This window comes from Electrona antarctica (genome assembly GCF_951216825.1).
Source record: "Electrona antarctica genome assembly, chromosome: 1".
NCBI classification, from domain to species: Eukaryota; Metazoa; Chordata; class Actinopteri; order Myctophiformes; family Myctophidae; genus Electrona; species Electrona antarctica.
This window is the reverse complement of record NC_136806.1, coordinates 60848591-60875054: the sequence shown is the minus strand read 5'-3', so window position 1 is coordinate 60875054 and position 26464 is coordinate 60848591. Positions and strand designations below refer to the sequence as shown.

At 41.4% G+C, this 26464-nt stretch overlaps 2 protein-coding genes across 2 annotated transcripts in view; both read right to left on the bottom strand.

The window, feature by feature from the left end:
* The window catches only part of pigg (phosphatidylinositol glycan anchor biosynthesis class G (EMM blood group)), a 130254-nt gene extending 125640 nt beyond the window's left edge, over positions 1–4614 (bottom strand). Inside the window, exons 1-2 of the mRNA XM_079508489.1 lie at positions 4243–4614; positions 1434–1639 (exon numbers count right to left, since the gene is read on the bottom strand). Of these exons, the coding sequence (XP_079364615.1) occupies positions 1434–1639; positions 4243–4396 (360 nt within the window). The 5' untranslated portion in view covers positions 4397–4614. The remainder of the gene's footprint in view (positions 1–1433; positions 1640–4242) is intronic.
* A 1273-nt stretch (positions 4615–5887) lies between these two features.
* guf1 (GTP binding elongation factor GUF1) lies at positions 5888–25317 on the bottom strand. Its single transcript, XM_079498362.1, has 17 exons — positions 24935–25317; positions 24575–24686; positions 23840–23988; positions 21201–21281; positions 20609–20686; positions 20400–20483; positions 19295–19359; positions 18863–19066; positions 17419–17558; positions 15539–15662; positions 12659–12791; positions 11174–11317; positions 10871–11004; positions 10339–10440; positions 7017–7136; positions 6492–6528; positions 5888–6383 (listed from the first exon to the last, which is right to left on the bottom strand). Exons 1-17 carry the CDS (start codon positions 25127–25129, stop codon positions 6252–6254), a joined length of 2034 nt encoding a protein of 677 aa, XP_079354488.1. The 5' UTR covers positions 25130–25317; the 3' UTR covers positions 5888–6251.
* Positions 25318–26464: the final 1147 nt, after the last annotated feature.

The window sequence follows — 26464 nt, the reverse complement described above, 5'->3', positions numbered from 1 at the left end:
CAACATGTCAATCTGCCAACTAATACAAGGATGATGATAGGATGGATCAAACACAAGAGACCATTAAAAAGCACCACGGGCTTGAATGATGTAATTCCATTATTAAGCGATGCAATGCCATGACACATTTTGATAGGGCAGGTTTGACAATACAATATCACAAGGGAATTGTTTAAAAAGCAATGCCAATCATGGCTCATTTACACTTCTTCCTCACTTAAAGGTGTACTATATAGGGCCTATAGCAATGATTACTAAGGCCTCATTCACACGTACCAAACACCAATCAAGCAATGTTTGGTATTTTTTTTGTTTTTTTGGGCCACCACAATGCTTTTCCAATGGGAGTCACATGGTTTGATCAAACATTTGTGTTTGATCGCTGATTGCTGATTGCTCCCCCCTCATCAAACAAAAATGTTTGGTCAAACCATGTGACTCCCATTGAAAATGAATTGGAGCAGCAATCAAATAGCAATCAGACATCACACACGGACCGAACATTTGTTGTGTAGGTGTGTACGAAGCCTAATCAGAATGTAGAGCTTTTTTAACCGAAGGATATCACCACTTAGGCCTCATTCACACGTATCAAACAACAATTTTTGGGCCACCACAATGCTTTTCCAATGGGAGTCACATGGTTTGACCAAACATTTTGTTTGATGAGGGGGGAGGGGCAGAACACCACCAGCAATCAGCAATCAAACTTTCTTTTAATAATTTTTATCCCAGGATTTTGTAACCCAGTTTTTTTCACCCAGTGCCAATTATCTAATGTAATCCTGGGCGCTACACTTCCTCTGCCAACCTGGGGGGGGGGGGGGGGGGGGGGGGGGCAGCGGACTGACCTCATGCCTCCTTCTATGCATGAGGAGTCCAAGCTGCTTTTTTTCACATGACAGGGGGGAATTTCCCTGGCCGGACGTAGCGCGTGGAAGGAACACGTTATTCCGACCAGTTCCTTTCCCCTCCATCAGGCGCCCCGGCTGGCCAGGGGGAGGTAGTTTTAGAGACAAGGATTACTGCATGTTTTTGTGAGGGTACCTACCCTAGGGGACACGGGGAGAACATGCAAACTCCACCTCGGGTATGGGCACTGATGACGCGGAGGAGGGAACACGCCCCCAGCGCCCACAGCATCCCCAGCGGGAATCGAACCCAGGACCTTCTAGCTGTGAGGCGACAGCACTACCGACTGTGCCACCGTGCCCCCCAAACACAAATGTTTGATCAAACCATGTGACTTCCATTGGAAAAGCATTGTGGTGGCCCAAAAAAACGACCAAACATTTGCTTGATTGGTGTTTGGTACGTGTGAATGAGGCCACCTTTAAGAGGACTTGATTAATTGAAATGACAAGCATTGTCTCCTTAGCCAAAATGAATCGGCCTGGGCCGCGGTCTTATACATCTTATACATACAGTCTTACCTTAATTCTAGGCATGGTAACAGTGGGGGCTCTTGCTTTAGCTATGAAGCTGTGCGTGGAGGCCCGTTCAACCAGCTGTCTGGTGTATGGCATGTGTGTCGGTCCATTGGGTCCAAACACAAAGTCCTCCCTGAGAGCATCAACTAACATTATAACCACCTTATTAAAGATGGGCTGAGGTGGCTCAGATGAGTTGTGGGAGACCCCTGAAATGAGATTTCACTCAATGTTATTATTTCATGACCAGAGAAGAATTATTGTATACATGAAGTCATAGTTAGTATGAAGAATCCTAAAGGATACAGGATAGGTGGGCTGCGTAGGCACTAGGTGGGACTTAGCCTGGCTAATAAACCAGACCGAATCAGCCGTTGGCAAAAAAAAGATGCTGGCGGATTACGGTCTGGAGAGGCTCAATTGTACGCCCATTTCCTACACCAGAGAACTGGTGTGGCCAATCGGGACACGGTATGCAATATGGGCGGGCTTTGGTACATTGACGTTCAATGCTTGAGACCTTTGACTGACAGTAGCTCTAACCAATTGCGTCAAAAGAAAATGTTTGAACCCGCCCCCCGGGAAACAAGATCCATACACAGCATCTCCAGACTCAAATACCACACCACAGTGCGATTTGAGTCTGGCTTATTAGCCAGACTAGAAGAACATAGCTTTAAAAAATTGTTTGTACCAGCATCAACTAAAATGTTGAACGAGGCTCTGAAAGAAGCAGTGACTGTGAGAGGTTAGATTATAGACTACTGTATGTGTGCAATTGTGTAATGTTGTGTCTCCCTCTGTTATGTATTTTTTTGTTTGTCACTGATGTATTATGTGTGGCTGCAGCTGGGGTGAAAACCCAAGACAAATTTCCCCTGTGGACAATAAAGTTTACCTTGGCCTAAACCTAACCCTAACATTAAAGGGTAAATTTACAAAAGTAAGTTGATAACGGTATATTGAACAAAAACAAATAAATAAAATAAAGATATAGGGGAGCTGAAGCTGCAGCTGGAGATGAAGCTGGGGCTGGGGGGGTCTAACGCTAGAACTCCTATTCAATCGCGCAATTGTTTTTTGTTTGCATCTGTTCTAGATGATGTGACAGCAACACTCCATGCATTGTTGACACTGCACTCTTCCTGGTCTACGTGAGCTGGTGTTAGACCCCCCCAGCAGCAGCCCCAGCTCCCAGCTTTATTTTTTTTTATATATATTTATTTTGGTCAATATACATAATTATCAACTTTTATTATCAACAAGGTTTAGGGAGAAATTCCCCTTTAACCTCACAGAATAATAATCTCACAACCATGCCTATCGGGTAGAACGATCCGGAAAAGAGTGAGTCTCGGCATGCATCTGGGTAGCCCTAGAATGTCTGTTGTTACATACAGTTGTTACAGTATTTAATGGATTGCATTTTTATAGCGCTTTTCTATGCACTACGTGCCTACTCAAAGCGCTTACAATGGTCCATTCATTCATACATTGGGAGGTGAAGCGGCGAACAGTCGACGCCAGCGTCCTCACTTCCCACATCCACACACCAGTGGTGGAAACCACTGGAGGCAATGCAGGGTTCAGTATCTTGCCTAAGGACACTTCGACATGTAGACAGGAGGAGCCGGGATTCGAACCGCCGACCCACGGATCATTGGACGACCTGCTCTACCTCCTGAGCCACAGCCTCCCGATTTTTCACATACCAGAGCCATAGAACACTTCCATAGACTTACGGTTGCAGCGGCAGAACGGCGGCATAAATGTGGTCGGCACTCAGTGTGTACTCGCCCAATAAATAATTCCAAAGACTTGGGAGTCAGATATGGTCCTCAACTTTCATATCCATGTGAAAGTTGTCATAAAATGTTTGTTTAGTCAAATATCTCCACTTTTTCACGAGCTGCACCCGGACAGCTTTCTCTCCGGTCAAAGCTGGACTTCATTTATAAAAACTTCCTTTAAACGTCATCAGGGATTGGAAAACACAAAAGTTTGGGGCACACAATTGGCAGGTGGTGTGATTCATTACCCAGCACCATATATCACCCCAAACATTTGTGCTTCCCTGGTCAATTCGCGATGACGTTTGTGGTGATCAGAGGAAGTTTTGGTAAATTCAGTCCAGCTGTCATTCCGGACCCCTTTGCCCGGAGTGAAAGGTGTCCGTGCGAATGCAGTGGAAAAGTGGAGATATTTGACTAAATATAAGTTTTGTGCCAGAACTTTCACATGGATATGAAAGTAGAGGACAATATCTCACTCCACATCTTAATGGGTGAGTACAAACAGAGCATTTATCACATTTAATGCCATGCATGTTGCGCCGCAACCAGAACTGAACCAGGGTGTTCTATGGCTCTGGTATGTGAAATACTGTAACAACTGTATGTAATGACAGAGACATTCTAGGGCTAGCATCTGGGCAGTCATCTCGGTTCTCGAAATTGGTTATTTTATCCAAAATGTAAAAATAAGTGTTCTAATCATGTACACTTTACTTACTTCTTACTTAGCATTACACTTTACTTGATGACTATTTCTATGTATAATGTATTTACTTTTTTGCTTACTGTAAATCGCTCTGGATTAAGAGTGTCTGCTAAATGCCTAAATTGTGTCTCTCTCTCACACACACTGGATCCTGCAGGAGTCTCCTGGATTTTTAGTATCAAAGTCCCAAAATTCACCAGAACACAGCTCAATTTACATCCAGTCATCCACTATATTAAAAAAGGTTTCTGGAGTCCCCCACCAACTATTCCAGCATGCATTCATCCTAACAAAGACTATCGATTATCCTTACCTGTAGATGGTTCTGTTGGCATATCTGACAGCTTGCTCTTAGATGGTAAAGAGGACTTGACAGGAACAGGGAAAAATCCCCTTAGAAAGAGGGCAATTCCGAACACCTCAAATATAAGAATAAAAGAGGCAAAAACAGACGAACGCACTTTCATCTTGTTGGTTGAGTGGTGGTTTCAGTCAAACAGATATAAGTCTAGCTAGCTTGACTGGTCGCTATCCGCCAGATATCTGGCCAAAATACAACTTCAGAAACAAGAGACATAGTCCAACGCCAGGACGCACTTAAATAGAATGGAGTGCCTTTTTTATTATGGCTTGTTCGGCAATACAAACAAGCAGACAACAAATAAAATCACATTTCTGCTCGTCGGCACTTGGGAGCTGTGTTGTTATGAGAGGTTTCCGGGTTATGGAAACTACGGGTAGTCTTTAGAATCAAACCGAATCAAACCATAGAGGTATGAAACCTGGCTCTAGCTGCAATACCAAATTCGGCCACTATGTCCATTTCGCCTTAGGGCTTCCTCTCTACTCTTATAAAACCATAAGACCCATCGTAGCTCAATATGGCGCTCTGGTCCCCCCGTACACTCGGCGGAGAAGACTTAAGTTCTGATGAATTGAATATAAAGGACCCTAGCCCAAGTTTTAGACTCATTCTGGAAAAAACTCTACGAGAGTACTCTAAATCTTGGGCTAGAAGGACCCCACATGGAAACAAGCCATAGCCTTTCTTGGGTTTAACATTCTCTTAACAGACCTTATTCCTGTACTTTGCATTTTTTTTTAGTTTTAACTGTAAAGTAAAAGTACGACTTCACCCATTCATAATCCTCAAATATACACATGTTTTCTACTCGATAAGAAACTGTCTCAGAAGAGGGCTGTGTGTGGACAGTTCAGAAACCTGTCTAGTCACAGTGACATCATCAGATTACCAGGTATTAAAGTTAGCATGCTAACTTAAACGTCACGACAAATCTATAAATGAAAACATATGAGATATCGATCTATTTTAGGTTCCAAAAATAGTACTACAGTGCGTGCCGTGGTAATGTAGTACCATTATGCAAAACAATTAAATAAAGATTTTTTTTTTTACTCCTGCCCTGTAAAACCATAGAGTAAGGCTAGAGACTGAACCGGAGCGATAGTTGGAATAATTTTATTCGAGAGAAACGATCTAGATTCTAAAATGATAATTTCAGCTGCCAGATGCTGCCATCTACTGGGCTGTTGTGCGTAATGTACAGGTTGGATTATTTTCACTGTCCTGAAACTCACTTTGTGTGTTTTTGGCTTTTCAAAGTTTGCATCATTATATTAAAGCGTGAATTATTTCCCCCCCAACCTGTATGGTACTGTATGTACAATATAACATAACTGTTTCCTATTTCTCCCATGCACAACAGCTGGCTCTAATAAGTCAGTGGAAAAATCTACAGCTCTTGCATGAAATACCTGGGTTCAAAACCAGGGTAGAACAGGATAAGTTACAGCTTTATTCTGTCTCCAGGTGGTCCTCAGCTAAGTGATGGAGAGTTGGTAACCAAATGGACCCTTACAGGTCCATTTGGTTTCATTTTACACTCTCAAGAGTTCAATTATTGTTAAACATCTGCATTACTTTTATTTTATTTTATTATTAATTTACAAGAAGTCTTCACAATAAGAGAATGTAGAAGAATTGTTATTTTGACCAGCGTTTGCCTGTTATCTGATCTATGGTACCACATCAATACAGGATGGAATTGTAGACAAAATCTTATACAACGATAACAAAATATTGAGTCTAAATGTCATCAAATGGTGGTCCATGGCTCACATGCCAATTAAATAATGGGCCTAAGGGTTGAAAAGCACTGTCCTAGTGAGTGGGACATGCCATTAATAAAAACTGTATTTAAAACCAATAATCTTTAAATTATTCATTCATCAGTCTTTCATAACAAAGACCCATTGAGCAGCGAATCATCTTAAATAACAGCAACATTAAATATCTTTCTATTAGTCTTTTCTCTTCAGAACATTTATGAAGGCGTCTTTGGGAACTTCCACTTTGCCAATAAGCCGCATCTTCTTTTTACCCTCAGCCTGTCTTTTCAGTAATTTCATCTTCCGTGTGATGTCACCTCCATACTAAAGAAAACAAAGAAAAAGTGTTACCATTATAGCATCTGCTAATGGTTTGGAACTTGTAGTGTTAAAGATTCAAAGCTTTCAAGAAGCTTAGAATGTTCTACTTACACATTTTGCAAGGACATTTTTCTTGTACGCTTTAATTCTGAAAGAGACATACATCAAATACATCACATCAAAGGGAATTGACAGAGTAGAGAAGACATGGAGTCAACTGCCACAGCTCAGCCAAACGTATGCAAGCCTGGTGTATCACAGGAGCAGCATTATGTAGAGAAGATACTGGAGCAGCTTCTTGTATTAAAGGTGCCCAAGTAGAAAAAAGTATATATTGACTGAAGTTTCGATCCTACTGCATCGCTGATATTAGTGACCGGTTACTAGATATCAGTTTCACAATGCTCATTGAAATGATCTCATTTAACAAAATGCACTCAACACACCATTTGAAGTTCAACACATACTGTATTCCGTAGTACAAACAAATGTTGATGCATTAATGAGACATTTACTGACTTTATTGTGTTCTACAGTATAGTGTAGCTTAAGGTTTGAATTCATGACAAAATGTATTCGATAATAAAATGGAAACAAACTTTTCTTTTTGGACCCAATTCCAAACCATGTACTTACGTCTCTCTAGCAAGAACCTTACTCCCAATTGCTGCTTGTACAGCAATGTCAAACATTTGCCTTGGAATGGAGTCTTTCAGGCGCTCACACAAGGCTTTCCCAACAATGTACGCCCGTTCTCTGTAATCAAAGTATATACTCGTGTATTTATAATCATAGCAAGGGGTTGGCCGTTTGGAATTTCAAATTCAATGCTGCTCAAGAGTAGCCTGGCATTAGCCATACCGATAACATGGATTCACTCACACGTTGATCTGTGGAACATGTGAGTGAATCCACGTTATCAGTCTGGCTAAGGCCAGGCTAGCTCAAGAGCACTTACATCTGTAACTTTTGTCTAGTTATATTAAAAAAAAGAAAAGAAAAAAAAGTCATCTTTGTAAGTGAAGAGAAGGTCACAATTACAAATGCATTGGGTCAAATGTATTGTTAATCCACATGTTCATACTTGAACTTCCATGTTACAGACTGTGTCAATGTCTTTTATAGTATACTTATGTTTGTCCAGTTACTGCTTAGATTGTTACATGTATGTTGTGAGCGACGAGATGTGCACAAGTCAAGAGTTGCCCATAGGGTTTTCCGTCTTAAGGTAATGTAATTGTCTCCACCAGGCCGAAGGCATGGGGAGAGAGTATGTTTTGCACTCCGTCCGTGTGTCCGTCCTTCCGTCCTTCCGTCCGTCTGTGAACAGCTAATCTCCGGCACGTTAAACCGGTCAATGCCAAACTTTGCACACACACTCCCTGGATGCCAACGATGAACCTCTGCCCCGCATTTTCCAGAACGGCCTGTTATAGCGCCACCATGAGGCAGCTTTTCACATTTTTTACCTAAAACTGCACCGATCTGCGTGAAACGTTGCATGCACACTCCCTAGAGGCCAAGGACAAACCTTTGACCTGCATTTTCCGCATCTGCCTTTTATAGCGCCACCAGGAGGCCGACTTTTGTAAAACACATCTTTTGATATTACTCCTCCAGATTCTGTCCAAAAATCTCACAAATCGTTACACAGTATCTCTATGGTCATGTGCTCAAGTCGGATCTGTCCGATATTTCATATTCCATCCTAATTGGCTATAATTGGCTTTTACAGTTTGCCCCGTTTTGAACAAAAGCCTCAAATCAGGAACGCAGCATGCAATTTACGTGAAATCTTTCACACATTTTCTTACTAGGCTGAGGAATATATCCCACCCTTTTCACATTGGCCTGTTATAGCGCCACCAACAGGTTGATTTTTGCAAAACACATTTTTGGAACAAAATGCCTCAAATCATCCAATTGCCATCAAAGGCAAACATGTTTATATTACTCCTAAACATTTTGCCAAACATCTCACACAGTCCTATCCTCCTGGTGGAGACCTGTGCCCAGAAGGGCACTTTTTCTAGTTGTTCACTGCACCCCAGGCCTAGACCAATCTAATAGGTTCCATGATGGTTGGACATAATGTACCATGTCTTATCAATCATCATGACGTAAACTAGACAATGTATATTTGCTCACTATGACGTAAAATTCTCCATTCATTGTCAATGGGAATGTCATGTTTGTGTAGGACAACATTCTCCATTCATTATCAATGAGAATTTGTATAGGACGAAAATCTAAAATAGCTGAATATAATACACTAGCAATACCAGAGAAATAATACAAATTAATCGTAATCAAATTAATCAATGAATCAATCAATGAATGAATTAATCAAAAAGGTCCCCCCCCCCCCCCCCCCCGTGCCCAGCACCATGCCAAAGCTTTTTCCTGCAGGAAACACTGGAGCTACCCCAACCATAAACTTAACCCCACCAGAACAAAAAAAAACATCGCTAGGATGCAACTGGGACGTATCCTCAGTGATGTATCCCAAGGTCCTCAGGGTTTCGGGTCTTCCAACATCATACCCCTCACTCGGGTGACCCAGCCGGGGTGATCAAGTCCCGACTTACGTCCCAGTAGCTACCCTCGATCAGTCCCTTAGGGAAAAACCAGGGACACACAAAGAACTACTCTGCCGGTACTGGGCGTGCCATCCGGCACGTGGAGGGACTAACATAAATATCTAATATGTAACTATACTAACATATTCAATTATTGCCTGACATTAACTAAAATGCATTACCTAAACAAAAATATGTTTCACTAACAAGAATGAAACCAAGAACCTTTGTGTTAGCAACCATTGACAGTACCTATAGCCGTACACCACAAGGTGGGCATCAATTAGAACTGAAACTGAAACCTAGAACCACTGACCATAACATTAAACATTAGTTGGGATTTGACCGAACAGATTAGCCTTTGAAACAGAAAGCCATTGGTGCAGTTAGCTAGGTGTAAAAGGTCTAAATAGCACATGTTGGCAGCTGGCAAGGAAGTAGTCTCGCGTTGCCAGACTGTTGCCTCTCGCAAATTTCCAAATGCTTCTGTCATACAGTCTGGAGCAACGGAAGCTCTACCATGAGTAAAATATAAAGCGGAAGTGTGTCTCCTCCCCACTTCTAATCACCTAAGCATATATAGCTTGCTGCTTAGCAGAAATGGAAATATATTAAAAAGAAGCTCAAAAGATATTTTAAAATATATTTTCATGAACGGAAATGGAAGCTTCCTTACTCAGATTTCAGGAGGTGTAGTTGGACTCTAAAGCATTCGGAGATTGTGGAGTTGTGGAGATTGTGGAGTTGTGGAGTTGCCTGGCTATGTGAGACTAGTGGAAGCCACCATTTCAGAAACACTGACTGTACTTAATCCATCTCACTAATGAAATTACGTCGGTGGACCTTGTGACAGTAATAAATCACAATCACATTAGAACTGATTGCTACAGTTGGGTGCCACCGATATTGTCCCTTATTATTTGACCCATTTAGGCCTGACCTCAACATTTTAAAAAATCCTTCTAAATCCTCCAGTTTTCTGAAATAAATATTTTCACGATTTTTCAAAAATAGCAGACCTACAAGCTCGTAGCGTGCCACTCGGTGGCGCGCTATGAGCTTGTAGATCTGCTATTTTTCAATAGCTAAATTATAACAATGTTTAAAACACCAAAAGGGGTTCCCGCCCAAAATGGGTTAACTGTCCTTTTGCGCAGATCACGCAAACCTCAGCAAAAAGAAAAGGACAATATCGATGGCCTCCAACTGTATATGGTTCACTGATAGATTTAAGATTCAAGAGAGTCTAATGTATCACTCACTCATGTAAAAGCAGTAGTACACAACAGTAACACAGGCTGAGAAAAAAACTGTCTGAAGAAAGTACCTGTGATATTGTACAACACATAATAAGACAAATACCACTATTTGACACTTACTTGTGCACAATTGTGGTGAGTTCCTCCACTGACTGACCATTCAGCAGAATATCCATCTTAACCAAGTTAGCTGGCTGATAACCAGCATTTTCATAGTCAAAGCTATGAAGAATAAAAAACAAAATCAGGCCTATTTGAAGGTAGAAGTTTACTGCAAAACTAAACTAATGACAAATATAACGAACATTTTAGCAAAAGGCCGATGCACACCTCAAGGCTATTGACAGGTGCGTAGGGCAATAAAGCATACTTAAAAGGGTATCTTTGAAAAACAAAGAAGGGTCCCGCACACTGTCAGAAAACTTGCACAGTGTGCGGGACCCTTCTTTGTTTTTCAAAGATACCCTTTTAAATATAACGAACAGAAATATCTTGAAAGGCTTTAATATCTTCTGAAAGTAGAAATGCATGCGCACATAACTATAAATGAGATGATCAAAAGGGTTGGGGTTAAATAGAACATAAAAACCATCCCACTAATTCATAGTTTGTGTAATGCAGATTACGGCTATAGCACAATCTTTAGTTTCACCTGGCGTATCCCGATGACATTGATTTGAGAAGGTCGTAGAAGTCAACTACTATTTCATTTAGAGGAAAGAGGTACTTCATCATAACACGATGGTCATCGATGTACACCATATTCTGCTGGATCGCTCTGCGGTTCTTTGAGACAAAAACAAAATCATGTATGTTAACTAAGGCTACTGTATATGTTTTTGCATCCATCAATATTGAGTTTGTATTTGTCCAAAAATGTATGTATACATTTCTTTTCAGATTTACATGAGAAGGAAGCTGACACATCAATGCAAACAGAAAGTATAGAGCTTACCAAGCAGAGAGTCATAATCCTCCCTGTGTAAGTGTCTGGAGCAAGGATAGTCCCCATCACCATGGGCTCCAGGTACTCCGACACCACCGATCTGTCTGGGAACTGAGCAGGGTTGACTATGGTGATCTCCTCACTGCCATGATGCTAAAAGAACAACCGCTGTTATTTAAAGGGGCATTCCACTAATTTTCAACATTTTACTATGTCATTAATGTACCTTAGAGCTGTTGTGTGGACATAATAAAAAGGTTCCCCCATTCTGTGTTTCCTAGAACTAGAACACATCTTGATGATGTCATCAAGATGTGTTTCACCATGTTAATGATTTTTTTCATAATTACAGTTCTAGGAAACACAGAATGGGGGGACTTTTTATTATTTCCACACAACAGCTCTAAGGTACATTAATGACATAGTAAAATGTTGAAAATGGACGACTTAAAAAGCTAAAATATTTTTTAACCACTTAAAGTCAAGGGTCCCAATCCTAGGCACGTCCGAATTAGGCAAACATTCAGCACACATGGGTGAAAATGGCAGATCTACAAGCTCACAATGCACCGCATTCTGACTGAGTCATTGGTTGTGACGTTGTGGATTCGCTGTTTTCATCATTCGTGTAGACTAGGGAAATAAAAAGAGAAGAGAACTTTCAAGTATAGACCTGTAGGTCTACACTCCAGTCAACAAAGTACTGTATATCCCATTCTTTGGCGGGAACCCCTTTTGGTGTTTTAAGCATTATGTTAAGCTTTAGATAGTGAAAAATAGCAGATCTACAAGCTCATAGCGCGGCACCGAGTGCCGCGCTATGAACTTGTAGGTCTGCTATTTTTGAAAAATCGTTAAAATGTGCCTCAAATCTTTCAGAAAATTGTCATGATTTAGAAGGAGGAAAAAAAAGTATATCCCCTGAATGGGATATAGGGTGTTAGTGGTTAACGTAAAGGCCAGGCCTTCAGCAAAGCTACCTCTGACTAAGATAGAGATTAAAGCAAGAATTTCAACAGGCCTTCACTTCTCACTTCTCAAACACCAACCATGCTATACAACTGGCAGGAGTCCCCTTTTAACCACAATCTTGTAAATTAGTCGGAAAAAAGTGTATAGCGTCTGATATCACTGTTCCTGTCCAATATACAGTTGGGTGCCACCGATATTGTCCCTTATCATTTGACCCATTTAGGCCTGACCTCAACATTTTTAAAAATCCTTCTAAATCCTCCAGTTTTCTGAAATAATTATTTTCACGATTTTTCAAAAATAGCAGACCTACAAGCTCGTAGCGCGCCACTCGGTGGCGCGCTATGAGCTTGTAGATCTGCTATTTTTCAATAGCTAAATTATAACATAATGTTTAAAACACCAAAAGGGGTTCCCGCCCCAAAATGGGTTAACTGTCCTTTTGCGCAGATCACACAAAAAGAAAAGGACAATATCGATGGCCTCCAACTGTACACAATAGGAGCTGAAAGTGTCTCTTACCTTAATGAGTTTGGCAGAGGACAGGATAGCTTTGTAGGGTACAGTGGGCGCCGTTACTATGACAGAGGCATTATACTCCTGCTCTAGTCTTTGGTTAAACACCTCCATATGAAGAAGACCCAGGAAGCCAATTCTGCAAAGGGGAATCAAAAGACCTTCATAAAGAGGGGGCAGGTATCGGAATCTTGAGTAACAATTCACCAAATGCACTTCTCCCCAGACCTTCTGGTGCGCTCGTATGCTTTTACTGTCTCCAGTCATGTCTGTTCTCAATATTGTTCACTTCCCATTGTTGTCGACGCTCTGTTGTTTTTGTCTCGCTAGTTGTATTTGATTTCCTTGTTTTATGGTGAATAATCGTAGTATTTTATTTCCTTGTTTTATTGTGAATAATTGTAAATGTATGTGAAGTTGTTTGTGTGTATGAGTGTATAATATATATATTCTGTGAAAGAATGAAACAGCTGAGGTTGTGTGAAAACAAAAAGGGAAAAAAAGCAGTTGTAAGAAATATGTAGGCCTATGCTTATAATTCTGTGAAGTTGCCTAAACTGAAATAAAAACAGTAAAAAGAAAAAGAGGGGGCCTTACAATAGGGAGGTAACTGATATTCAGACTTGGTTTGCAAATAGCCTGTATTGTCTGTATTTTCCTTCATCATTGTCCTATCTGAAATAAAGCATACAACGCCAACAATACATCAGAAAGCCTGCATGTCCCCTGTCCCGCATACGTTATTATACAGCATGGCAGCAAAGGGGTCAGCCATCGCTAAATATGGAGTACGGCTCCAGACTGGCCTCCACATACTGTACAGGAAAGCCATGCCAATATTAGACCTCGTCTTATATTTCTTTTTCATCATTTATTTTGAGGGTTTTCTCTTTTTTTACATAGACACAAGGACAACACAATACAAGACAGTTACTTAAAAAAAACTAACAACAATGTATATAAAAACAACAATGAAGAGAAAAAAAAATCCATTTCCGTTTAATCGTTACCAATCTAACCCAAGAGTACAGAACAGTCTCTGTAGTGTAGGGTGTAGAGACAACAACATGTCTCTTTTCCGAATACACATGGAGTCAACAGCCACTTCTTTTCACCTGACAGTGATGAGTTACGCCAGGAGGCTGTAACGCTATGCAGAGGAACACACAGGCTACCTAGAAATGAGCTACTGCAGCAACAGATACCACCTCCTCCCTGCCTGGCTTCCCACTAGTGCAGGGGTTCTGAACCTTTTTGGCCGGGGACCCCCGGAAATGCTTTGGCAATGTCTCGGGACCCCCGCCCCGCCCCCTCCCGACCCCCAATATAAATTGACTGCTACAATAACCTTAAACCATTTTGGGCGGGAACCCCTTTTGGTGTTTTAAGCATTGTTATAATTTAGCTATTTAAAAATAGCAGATCTACAAGCTCATAGCGCGCCACCGAGTGGCGCGCTACGAGCTTGTAGGTCTGCTATTTTTGAAAAATCGTGAAAATAAATTTAATTTTTTTTTTTGGAAAATAATTTGGGGACCCCCTAAAATAATTTGGCGACCCCCCGAGGGGTCGCGACCCACGGGTTGAGAACCCCTGCACTAGTGAACATTGTCGTATGTAGGAGCGCCCGGCACGGTGGAGAAATCAAACCACTGGGATGGGCAGGAACTTTACCCCCTGCGACACCTGAACAGAGCCATGAGCTTGTAGATCTGCTATTTTTCAATTGCTAAAGTATAACATAATGCTTAGTTAAAACACCAAAAGGGGTTCCCGCCCAAAATGGGTTAAACTGTACATTTTGCAAAATGCAATATCTAACTATAAATGCACCAAGTCACTGTACGTCTGTAAAGGCCTAACCACACCAAAGGGTCAAGACGGTTTTAGCGTTGTCCCTCCGGTGTGATATGTCTTGTTGCACGTTGACCCACGTTGACCCTTAGTGATTCAACGCATGGAATTCAATGGCCCCAAACTACACCGAAGGGTCAAGGCGGTTTTAGCGTTAACTCCTTGCAACCGTTTGGACCCAAGGAGTTGCATGGTGACCCTTTGGTGTGGTTAGGGCTTAATCCACGTAACTCGAGAACCGTTCGCCCCACCTACTTCAAAATTCGACACACGCGTTCCACACCCCCACAGGGAGTGCAGTGCACGGTGTCGAGTCGGTCGGACCCACGGTTGTCCAGAACCGCCACAAAAAGGCCTCTGCCCGGGCCAGACACCATATTGCCACAACAGGCCTCTGCCATGGTCAGACTCCATATTTGGGCATGCCTAACAAATAACTCCATATACCCCACAGGGAGTGCAGTGCCCGGTGTCGAGTCGGTCGGACCCACGGTTGTCCAGAAACGCCACAAAAGGCCTCTGCCCGCGGGCTCTGGACCTGATCACCCCTACAGTACGTATATCTCCATACATGGAGCTGGCCTGTTCTGACATCACAACACTCCATATTTGGGCATGCCTGACACAGAACTCCATGTATAGGAATAAAGGGACACAGAGAGACAGATAGAGAAATCTCCATATATGGGCATAAAAGGGAGACAGACATAGTAACTGGGTGGGCATGCATTTCCAACTTGCATCGTTCCAAGTTCAATCTAATTTCTAGTCACCTGAGGTGGCATGCAGTACAATAGAAAGATGAGACTACATGTCAGCTTTGTTCAATCGAGTAAATAGGTCCCAAGTCATATATGGGCAAAGTCCTAAGCAACCCAAGTCTAGTCATCATAATAAAAAGATCATGTCAACTCGAATTCTAAGCTATTTGCAAAATGTACAAAAAAAAAAACATTTCATAAGAGCTGTGTACAACTATTCTGAAATGTGTTTGATGTGCTGCATGTGTGCTGCATGCGTGTGCCTACTAACCTCCAGCCTGCCCCCAAAGCCACACTGCTGTCCCTCTGCACTGTGACACTAGAATCATTCAGGGTTAGCCTGTCAATGGCACTGCGGAGAGAAGTATAGTCTGACTGGTCCATTGGGTACATCCCTGGGGAAAGAAAGAAAAGGAAAATAAGAATCAAAGAAGACAGTGTGTGTGCCGTGCATGTGCGTGCGAGTGTGCGTGTGAGTGTGTGTGTCAGAGGGAGAACATGAGCAACAGCCATTAGTCCATGCAATGTTTATTTGCAAACCACTGAATGTACAGACCGCCAACCAGCTCCTCGCTGGAGCCATTATTCAACACAAACACTGAATAGGTACATTATGTCAACCTGTCTATAGCCTTTATTTATTCCAGCCTAGAATACAAGCACAATAAGAATTGTTATGCAGTAAACAGCTTTGCTTTGTGTAAAACGCTTTGTGCATGGCTAGATTCATTATTAACCCATTTTGGGCGGGAACCCCTTTTGGTGTTTTAAACATTATGTTATAATTTAGCTATTGAAAAACAGCAGATCTACAAGCTCGTAGCACGCCACCGAGTGGCACGCTACGAGCTTGTAGGTCTGCTATTTCATTATTTTGAGGTCAGGCCTACTGTAAATGGGTTAAGGGGCTTACAGTGACTATGATAAGTCACACTCAACCTGCATGTGCCAGTGGGGAGGGAACAGAAGAGTGATACACTTAAAACTGGTGCCGAGTGGTCGGCTGCTGTACAGTAGGTTATACAGCAGCTTGACAATGAGTGCAAGCCAAAGTCGTACATCTTCTTTTGAGTTGCATGGCAGCTGAACTGACGGCCCTCAGAAGAAACTCCATCAATAATGAACAAAGATATAACACACTTTTTACACCCTCAACATAATGTGGGACAAAAATAAACAAGCGTACACTATAGTAATTATGTCAAATAGTTGTCCTTAGACTCCTTACTGTAATGAACTGTTGTGCGCATAAGATTGACACAGGCAGACAAACGGACAGATACAGAGATCTCCATACGGGCATACAAGCGGGTACTCTTCTCTGGCGAAAGGTACTATGGGCTCTATTTCCGTCACTGCCGTTACGCTGCCCGCAAGTCAGCCGCTGCCCGGAAGTGAGAGTATAGGAGCTTGTTCTGTCCCTACATGGTATTTTGGTCCAGCGTCACCCGCTATCCATTATGCCGACACCGGTATTTGCGCCTAGACGTGTGGTCATGGGCGTGTTGGCACGCTTTCCCCTAAATGGCTATTTTGGTCACAGACATTTGGGAAGGCGCATAGTGGAGTTTAAAAGCACCCGTAAACCGTAATGCCAAATTAGTTTACAAGTGAGACTTCAAGGCAGCAACGCATCGCTCTTCCATGGGCTATGAGCATAGACCGTAAGGCTATTATTATTATTATTGTAACGCCCCAAACCACACCTATAATGTAACTGGTAGCGGAGGTGTTTTACGGATTTTGGCAGTTGACCAAAATAGCCACTTTAGTGGGGGAACACCCCTTCCCCAATGCTGAATCCCCAAATAGTGGCTTTAGAAAGCTTGGACGAAAATAGAGCCCTATGTCTACAACAGGTATTGCAAATAAACGGGTGGAGCATGCATTCCCAGCGTGCAGAGAGAGAGAGAGAGAGAGAGAGAGAGAGAGAGAAAATACACTTCTTTGAAGCAGTAAATTGTCTTCTTTGCACTCTACTTATGAGACAGTTTACCATGGCTGACATTATTGTTGACTAGTGTTCATGCCAAAATTTCACTCTGATCTTGCACATGACAGTCTCTCTGGAGTGTATGGTAAATTAACAAACACAGTGAATTGATCTCCAATTCTAAAAAAAGTGGAACTCAAGCAACAATTTCTGCTCACCGGCAAACACCATGGCTTTGGCAGGCTTAAACCCCGGAAGGGACTCGACCGGACTGTGCTGATGATACAGAGTGTCACCAATCTGGGCTTCCTTCACGTCTTTCATCCCTGCTACAATGTAGCCCACTTGGCCAGCATATCTGCACATCAAATCACAAAAGTGAGTTACACTGTAGAACAGTGGTTCTCAATAAAAATCACACCCGTGTGAAGTGAGTGGTGCAACTCCGTGTGGGGGTGGGTCTAACGAACAACCAATCAGCGCCGAGTCCCGTTTTCAGCGTCATCACGCAGCGCAACACACAGAGGAATGAGGGAAAAACAACACCAATGGCTACTGGTTGAGGGACATTCTAATCCCCTCCCCCTTGACATCGCTCAGACAGGAGACAATGTCAGACTGAAGCTTCAAGAAAGCTACAGTCTGATAATCAGGCTAGCAAAGAGCAGTGCCAGGAACCAAATGAGATGGCTAGCCTTAGTTAAGCCAATTAACCCAAATCAACTCCGTTATTTGATTTCCCTTGGTGGTATTGTGCCTGGTTTATTTGGCTAGAATTAATTTAGATTTAGTTTAATTTAGTTTCTGAAGAGCACCAACTTGACCCAACAACTGGAGATGCACATCCTAAAAGGTATTTAGCAGAATAAAACAGAAAGAAAGAAAGAAAGAAAGAAAGAAAGAAAGAAAGAAAGAAAGAAAGAAAGAGAGAAATAGATTGAACAATTGTTTTTTCACAAGGTGTTCATACTGTAGCAATAGCAGTGACGAAATGTCAGTTCTAGGACAATAATAGATTGTACTACACCTCAACGAGGTGATTGATAATATCAAGAGTGCCAACTCTAAAGCCGCCATGCAACTCCTTTGCAACATGCAACTACTTGGAACCATTATCCCCAATAGAGAGTATGCACATGCATGGTTTTCCCATCAGGACACGCCCCCCTCATCTAGACTGAGTGGCAAAACATTGAGCAGCATGGAGTGTTGGAGTTTAGAAGCGCTCGTTGGAAATCACTCAACCGTCCTACCTGTTTCTAAATGTCACATAATGCAGGAGGCAGCAAAATGTTGCGTTATTGAAAAGAAGCACTTCCAAACTCTGACACTCTGAAAAATAATCAAATGCAGGGCATTTCTTGACAGAAAGTAGCTCAGATAGAAAGAGGATAATTCAAGCTTTTCGTTAAGCTGCAATGTTGGTGAGTTTAACATTGTTTAATGCAATCAGACAGGACTTTTCTGTTTGGATGAATGGGCTGTCAAGGCCAGAAAGTAGTTTTTGCCACTCAGTGGGCGTTCCCGCATAACTTCCAGGTACGATGATGTCACACGCATACCCTCTATAGAAGTTGCAAGGAGTTGCATTGGTGTGGTTTGGGATTAAGAGATGAGAATGTGCTAAATAAGAAAAGTGAAAAGAGGATAAAAGCTACTTACAACCCGTCCGTTGGATACTCATCAGGTCGGAGCAGGCCCAGCTCATTGACGTCGTAGCTTTTGCCAAGGTACGCTGATACAATCTTGTCCCCTTTTCTGACATGGCCTCCACACACAGCAATGTTCGCTACCACACCTCTGTAGTGGTCAAAATTGGAGTCAAATACCAGAGCTTTAAACGGCTCGTCACGGCTAGCAGTGGGTCTGAGAATGGACAAAAAAAAGTAAGCAAAAATCATTTCATGTTTAAATGTAAGAAATGCAGGAAATCGAGGAGTATTTGCAAACAAAAAGTATGTTCAAAGTTGAAAGACTACAAGAAAATGTAGATCACAAAGTATAAGAAAAAAATGTTGCAGCACTAAGGCCATCTTCAGTCAGTAAAAACATTCATTACAGCATTTAATATATAAGCAAATCAGCAATACTTACGGTGGAATTCTACTGACAACCTCTTGCAGTACCCGTTCAACATTTGTTCCGAGTTTAGCTGAAATCTTAGGAAATGTAATCAATTTTATTACACAGAAAACTTAAAACCGTGTTGCATGTCATGGCAGTGTACAGAAACATAAATGCAAACACAAGCCGAGCCGGAAATTTGAAAGGGGCAAAAAAACAACATTGAACACAATTCAATGATACACATTGAAATAAGATTACAGTTAGTAAAAGTTGTAAATTGGAACATAAAGAACCATACCAGCAGTCTGCATGTTTAACCCATTGACTATTGTACAGTACTTTTCCAGAGCATACTGTGGTTTGTTTGATATTCGAGGAATCCACTGATTCCCATTCATTTGCGTTCTGTTCAACTTACAAATTGATCAAGACAGAGACTGTAAGCCAGGGGTTCCCATCCCAACCTTTCTATGACCACGGACCGGCTGACAGTTCATAAAATGTGCGCGGACCGGCATGGCTGGGGGGGGCGGGGGTGCATCGCGGTCACGCATCATCGTACCAAAACACGGAAGACAGTTGACTGGCCTCAAGTAGCCTACCCGCTGCTATTAGTATTATCATTGACCCTGGTGACGCACGGTTATAGATTATCGCGTATCAGTGGGACATGTCCAGAGTACCAGCACAGGTACACCTACCAGTGGTTTCTGTACGCAATACGCTAAATATAGCTACACAGTAAGTGTTTGTGAAAGTTACGCTATTGTTGCATTTAACCCATTTTGGGCAGGAACCCCTTTTGGTGTTAGCATTATGTTATGCTTTAGCTATTGAAAAATAGCAGATCTACAAGCTCATAGCGCGCCACCGAGTGGCGCGCTACGAGCTTGTAGGTCTGCTACTTTTGAAAAATCGTGAAAACTGGAGGATTTAAAAGAAATTAAATTTCGAGGTCAGGCCTAAATGGGTTTTAAATGCACTGTAAAGCACAGAGATTGATTTGAAAGGTATTGGCGAAAAATAGTCCCTGGAGAAAAGACTGATTTACTGATATCAATAACTACAAATGGGGAAAGTTAATAGGGGAATGAGGGAAATTAACTTGTGTTTGTGTCATACTCAAACTCACCCTGATGCATTCTTCACGTGGAATATCAAAGACCTTTTCAATCTGTTTCTCGACCCTCTCCGGGTCAGCGTTCTTCAAATCAATCTGAAGTCAGAAGAAAATGTCAGGGGTTAACGACTTGCCTCTATTCAAAAAAAGTACCATTGAAAATCAAATCACTGGTGGATCTGAATGGCAAAGTGGAATGGCAGATGGATATTAGAGTGTACCTTGTTGATGACAGGGATAATCGTCAGCTGAGATTCGAAAGCCAGATAGAAGTTAGCCACCGTCTGTGCCTGAATGCCCTTCACATGTCAATAAATAAGTATGGTTAGCAAAAGTACGGTGTATTATCATATCAATCAACCGAGAGAGCATGAGACAGAGCACGACACTATCCCACAATTAAATTCTTAACCAATTATGGGCGGGAACCTTTGGGTGTTTTAAGCATTATGTTATACTTTAGCTGTTGAAAAACAGCAGATCTACAAGGTCATAGCGCTACGAGCTTGTAGATCTGCTATTTTTTACAAAATCGTGAAAATGTGGCAGAAATCTTTGGATATAAATTATTTCAGAGCGACCGTTTTGAACTCAAATCTTTGCTTCTGGGGGGGTCCCTGGAACCACATATTTTCAGATGAGGGTCCGCGGCCAAATACAGATAATTCCGAGGGTCCTTGACATGAAAAAGGTTGAGCACATTTGTTTAGAATCGGCCTCAGATCAAATGGGTTAATGGATCAAATGGGTTAATTAACAACTAAATAAAGCACTAAACAACTAAATAAAGCATATTGAGGACATAGCACTTACTTGGTTGGCATCAACAATAAGTAGAACTCCTTGACATGCGGAAATTGATCTGGACACCTCATAACTGAAGTCAACGTGACCCTGGGCAGAGGAAATATGTATCAAAAGGAGTAGTTCACCTAATAAATAAATGACTTATTTTCTATCAATTACACACCTCATTAAGCATTGAATTCATGGACATTTGTATTTGCATTCCTGAGCCAATCATTTGATGACTGCATTTGAGTCTCTAATCATGTTTTACAGACAATAAAACATTACAATTGCAATAAAGAAAATAAACAATCTTGACCAAAAAGGATTGAATAGTTTTTTTTCAATGAGTTTATGAGAACTGTAAATGTCAAAGGACGATGATTAACCCGGTTTTCTTCATACTGTATTGGCACATACCCGTACATCAATTATTGGCCTATTATATAATGTATAACCTATTTAGGCCTGACGTCGAAATTTAAAAAAAATATTTTTTTCTGAAAAACCTCATGTTTCTATATCAGTGGTTCTCAATATTTCATGTCAAGGACCCCAAAAAGTATATGTAATTGGCCACCGACCCCCATCAGAAAATATGTAGTTCCAGGGACCCACGCCCAGAAGCAAAGATTTGAGGTAAAAACTTTTGCTCTGAAAGAATATATATTCACAATTTTCACTACTTTTCAAAAATAGCAGACCTACAAGCTCGTAGCGCGCCACTCGGTGGCGCGCTATGAGCTTGTAGATCTGCTATTTTTCAATAGCTAAAGTAACGCTTAAAACACCAAAAGGGGTTCCCGCCCAGAATAGGATAATAAAGCTAGTATTATATAAAGCTACTGTGGTGAACTTTTATAGGAGAAACCGCTAAGTGAATCAGTTTTTAAACAAACGTATTACTAGGGGTGTAACGATATAGTAAATGCATCGGAAAAATCGATTTTAATTTCAAGAATCGAAGTATATCGAAATGAAAACAGCAACATTGACTTTGTATCGTATCGTTTTGCAATGCAAATAATCGGTATCGAATTGTTTTGCATTGCAAATAATCGATTGTATTAATACTACATTTTTGTGCAGGTATTTAGCATTTTTTAGAAGAAAAAAGAAAGAGGGGTTTAATTACTTAGTTATATAATAATGTCAATGTATTTTAAATAGTTACTGTATCGATTTCAAATTACTGAATCGTCACCAACATGAACCAATATGGTCCATGTATCGTATCGTCCACCATGTATCGTGATATGTATCGTCTCGCTGTTAAAATGTATCGTTACACCCCTATTACCGTAGTCAATGACAATGCACATTGTGTTTTGACCTTTTTCCAAATATAAATTCTAATTAATATGAATGAATGAACGAATGAATGAATGAATGAATGATTTATTTTCGTGTCATGCCATGGCCCATTATGACACATTTAACAGTACATTGAAAACAACTGACATTACAGTCCTTCCTGTTCATATTCCGAAATGCATTATTAAATACATGAATACATATTTGTAAAGTATTTGAACAAAAATGAAAACAAATAAACAACTCATGTTTGTTTTTTGTTTTCTGAGACAAGACTGTATATATCATTTTTTTAATCATGATATTTTAGTGTTGGAGTGGAGTCAGGTAGCCTGGTGACACTCCCTGAATTGCTAGCCACGGCCATTAAAATATATGTTAATGGAGTGACAGGCTAGGAGTCAGGAGCAGTTGAGATTTGAACCCTGTGCTGCGAGCTTGTACATGTGTAGAATCGGCCTCAGGTCTTCTTAATGGGATAATACTTTATTTGTCGTATTGGAGCCATAAGCTTGAAAAAACAACTCATTTTCACACTTTCTTAGTTTCTTCTACCGGGCGTGCTGGCTCAGACACAATGTAATCATTGCATAATTTCACTAAATGCAATAATTATACTATGTAGACCTTTATTATTGAATTAGAACTGTCGCCCAGATTAACCCAATATGACCGGGTAAGCATATGTAATTTTAGATTTGACTTAAAAACAATATTTTATACTTGCTATTCAAAACTAGTAGCTCAACATTTCTTAAATAAACCTTAAATAATTTTAACTCAAATCTTTGCTTCTGGGGGTCTCTGGAACAAAATATTTTGAGATGGGGGTCGGTGGCCAAATACATATCATTTGGGGGTCGTAAAAGATGGCATCCACGCAGTTATCACTAATTCACAATTATATTCACTATGTGCTTATGTGGACAATTTTCAGGTTTTGAAAATAAGGCTGTTTGTTTTTGTTGAACTTTTGCAATACTTTTTTGTGTGCATTTTGTCACCAAAATTCCCTATTTCTCCAGGTTTGGAAAACAGTAATTCTTAATTCCATAGTCGTCCAACTATGGAAGCCGTGTGCAAGCACCCTGCATCAAGAAACATCCAATAGGTACAACAGGAAGCAATCTAATCTACAAGCTCGTAGCGTGGCACGAAGTGACGATCTATGAGCTTGTATATCTGCTATTTTTGAATAGTCAAAGTATAAAAGGGAAACCTAAAATGACACAGATGCTGACCCGGTTTCAATGAGCTAAAAAACAATTTAGGAGAGGAAACAACTAGGCCTTCCAAAATTGAGACAAGACAGATATAGATTAATAAGAGACTTATTACAATTGACTTACTGGCGTGTCGATAAGGTTCAAGAGATACTGTTGACCCTGGTGGTTGTAAAACAACGAGGCCGTCTGGGCCTTAACCGTTATCCCTCTCTCTCTCTCCACCTGGAGCTTGTCGAGCACCTGCTTGTTCTTCGCAGTCGTTGATATTGCACCTGTTCAGAGACACGGCTGTCACCATCTTGACAGTTTACTTGACGATTAATGTCATACAAATAAGTGTGACTGTCGATTTATTCGTGTAAATCTGTGTTAACCCATTTTGACATGAGATCAGATTCTAAAAATGTCTTCTACATCCTGACAGTTTTCTGAAAAAGCTATGTTTCTGTCAGTTGTTCTTCGATTTTTCAAAAATAGCAGACCTACAAGCTCGTAGCGCGCCACTCGGTGGCGCGCTATGAGCTTGTAGATCTGCTATTTTTCAATAGCTAAAGCATGACATAATGCTAACACCAAAAGGGGTTCCCGCCCAGAATGGAACAAAAATTGCACAGGGCAGACAAATGACTATGAATATACAAAGACATGACTGACAATGGCCGATACCAAAAATCAAAATAAATAATGAACTAGGCTAAAATGGGGCTGTGCCATATTTAATCTTTTTATGTTTAAAAGGCAGGTCTACAAGCTCACAATGTTGTGACACGTTGAGCTTGTAGATCGGCTATTTCCACTATTTTTGAAAATGTATATAGCATGTTTCCCAACATGCAAACGATTCTGAACAACCTCTACCTGTAATTTCCAGCAGTCGGTCAGCCAAAGTGCTTTTTCCATGGTCAATATGAGCAATGATGCTGAAATTCCTGATTCTTTCAACAGGGAACTTGGACAGGTCAACAGCATCCTAAAAGGTAAACAGTGACACAATTTGGCATAGAAGAAACCAAAATCAAACATAGCCTATGTGGTGTTTTGAATAACAAAGGGGAAGTATTTTTCACATTAGCTTAGTCTTTTATATTCTCTATCACTCATCTGTGTTGATATTGGATGTTACTGTCAATATGCATTCATTGCATATAATATTACAATAATGTTACAGTTATACATTAACAACGTTTAATTCACAAGGAACTTCATGCAGTTCCTTACCTTGGGTGTTTGTGTTGCATCACTGTGTATCGGTCTGAATCTGCTTGAGAATATTGGTAGATTTTTTATCCATCTGTGTCTGAACGTTGTATGGGTCGTGTTATAGCTGTGAAGCTTCTTTCTATACATTTTGAACTCTAAAAGACGTCTCAAAATTGGCATTTCGTACCAGCGTTTCAAAATGCAAAGTGACATGTTTAGGATAAAACTGAGATCAGCAGATTAATAATGTAGGCTATACATAGTGCATATTTTGCTCTGCTAGAAAATGTGACTTCGTCACCGATAAATATATGTAAAGCCCTAGAAAGAAATATAGTTATAGGAGAGCAAAGCCAGAGAACCCAACGCCAAGAGCTGCATGAAGGCTGCCATTTTGGGGTGACAGGTCACGAGCAATGTATTCTGGGAAATGTGGTTGACTATAGAATCTCTTTGACTCAGTCGAGTTCTTGTTGTTTGTCGCCATCGTGTGGTTAGTTTCTGTAACTACAGATATGAAGAATGATGACCCTGTTAGCAGGAGGGCAGGGTTTGGGGTCTACGTCGAGCAGCTGGAGCTAGAGTACAGAGTCCACATTTCAGACAACAGCTCGGTGTTCACATCAGAACTTATGGCAATACTGTGGGCGACTACGTGGGTGGAACAGGGGAGGCCAAACGAGGTGGGCATCTGCTCCGACTCTGCAGCAGCACTAGAAGCCCTGAAAGGGGGCCCGCCCAGACCTAGTCAGAGAGATAATAAATGTCATGTGTAGAGTAGGGTCACCTTTTGCTGGGTCCCAGGGCATGCGGGGGTAGGAGGGAACGAGAGGGTGGACCTCCTTGCTAAGGGAGGCCTGGGCAGGGAAGTAGACGTCCGACTACCCCTGGGGAGGGTGGAACTTAGGGGGCTAAGCAAAGAGGGTTTGGTGAAGGAGTGGCAGGCGGGGTGGGAAAAGGAGGGCAGGGGTAGGCATTTTCACCATGTCCAGCCAGCTGTAAATAGAGAGTGCAGGTGTAATTTTGCGCCACGCAGGGATGCGGTTAAAGTATGTAGAATGAGGCTGGGGCACTGTGGCCTAAACAAAAACCTACGGCTAATATGGAAACACGCCTCCGGGCTATGCCAGTGTGGGCAGCCGGAGACAGTGCGACACATCTTTTTAGAGTGTAGGATGTATAACACAGAAAGACAGGCGCTCTTCTCAAGGATGACAGAGTTAGGAGTGGAGGCTTTTTCTATCGGTAACAAGACAACTCACCCTTTTTGCCCCTCCAAGTGAGTTGTCCGGACATCTCACCCCGAACGTCCGGACAACTCACCAGGGGTGAGATGTCTTCACTTTCGGGGGTGAGAGGTCTTCACTTTCGGCCACTTTCGGGGTGAGTTGTCTTCACTTTCGGCCACTTTCGGGGTGAGTTGTCTTCACTTTCGGGATGAGTTGTCTGACTGAATATGTAGCCTTTGAGCTCTTTTATATACTTTACTGAATATTGCACAAGAATACTTTACTGAATATTTCACAAGAATATAACACAAGAGTCAAA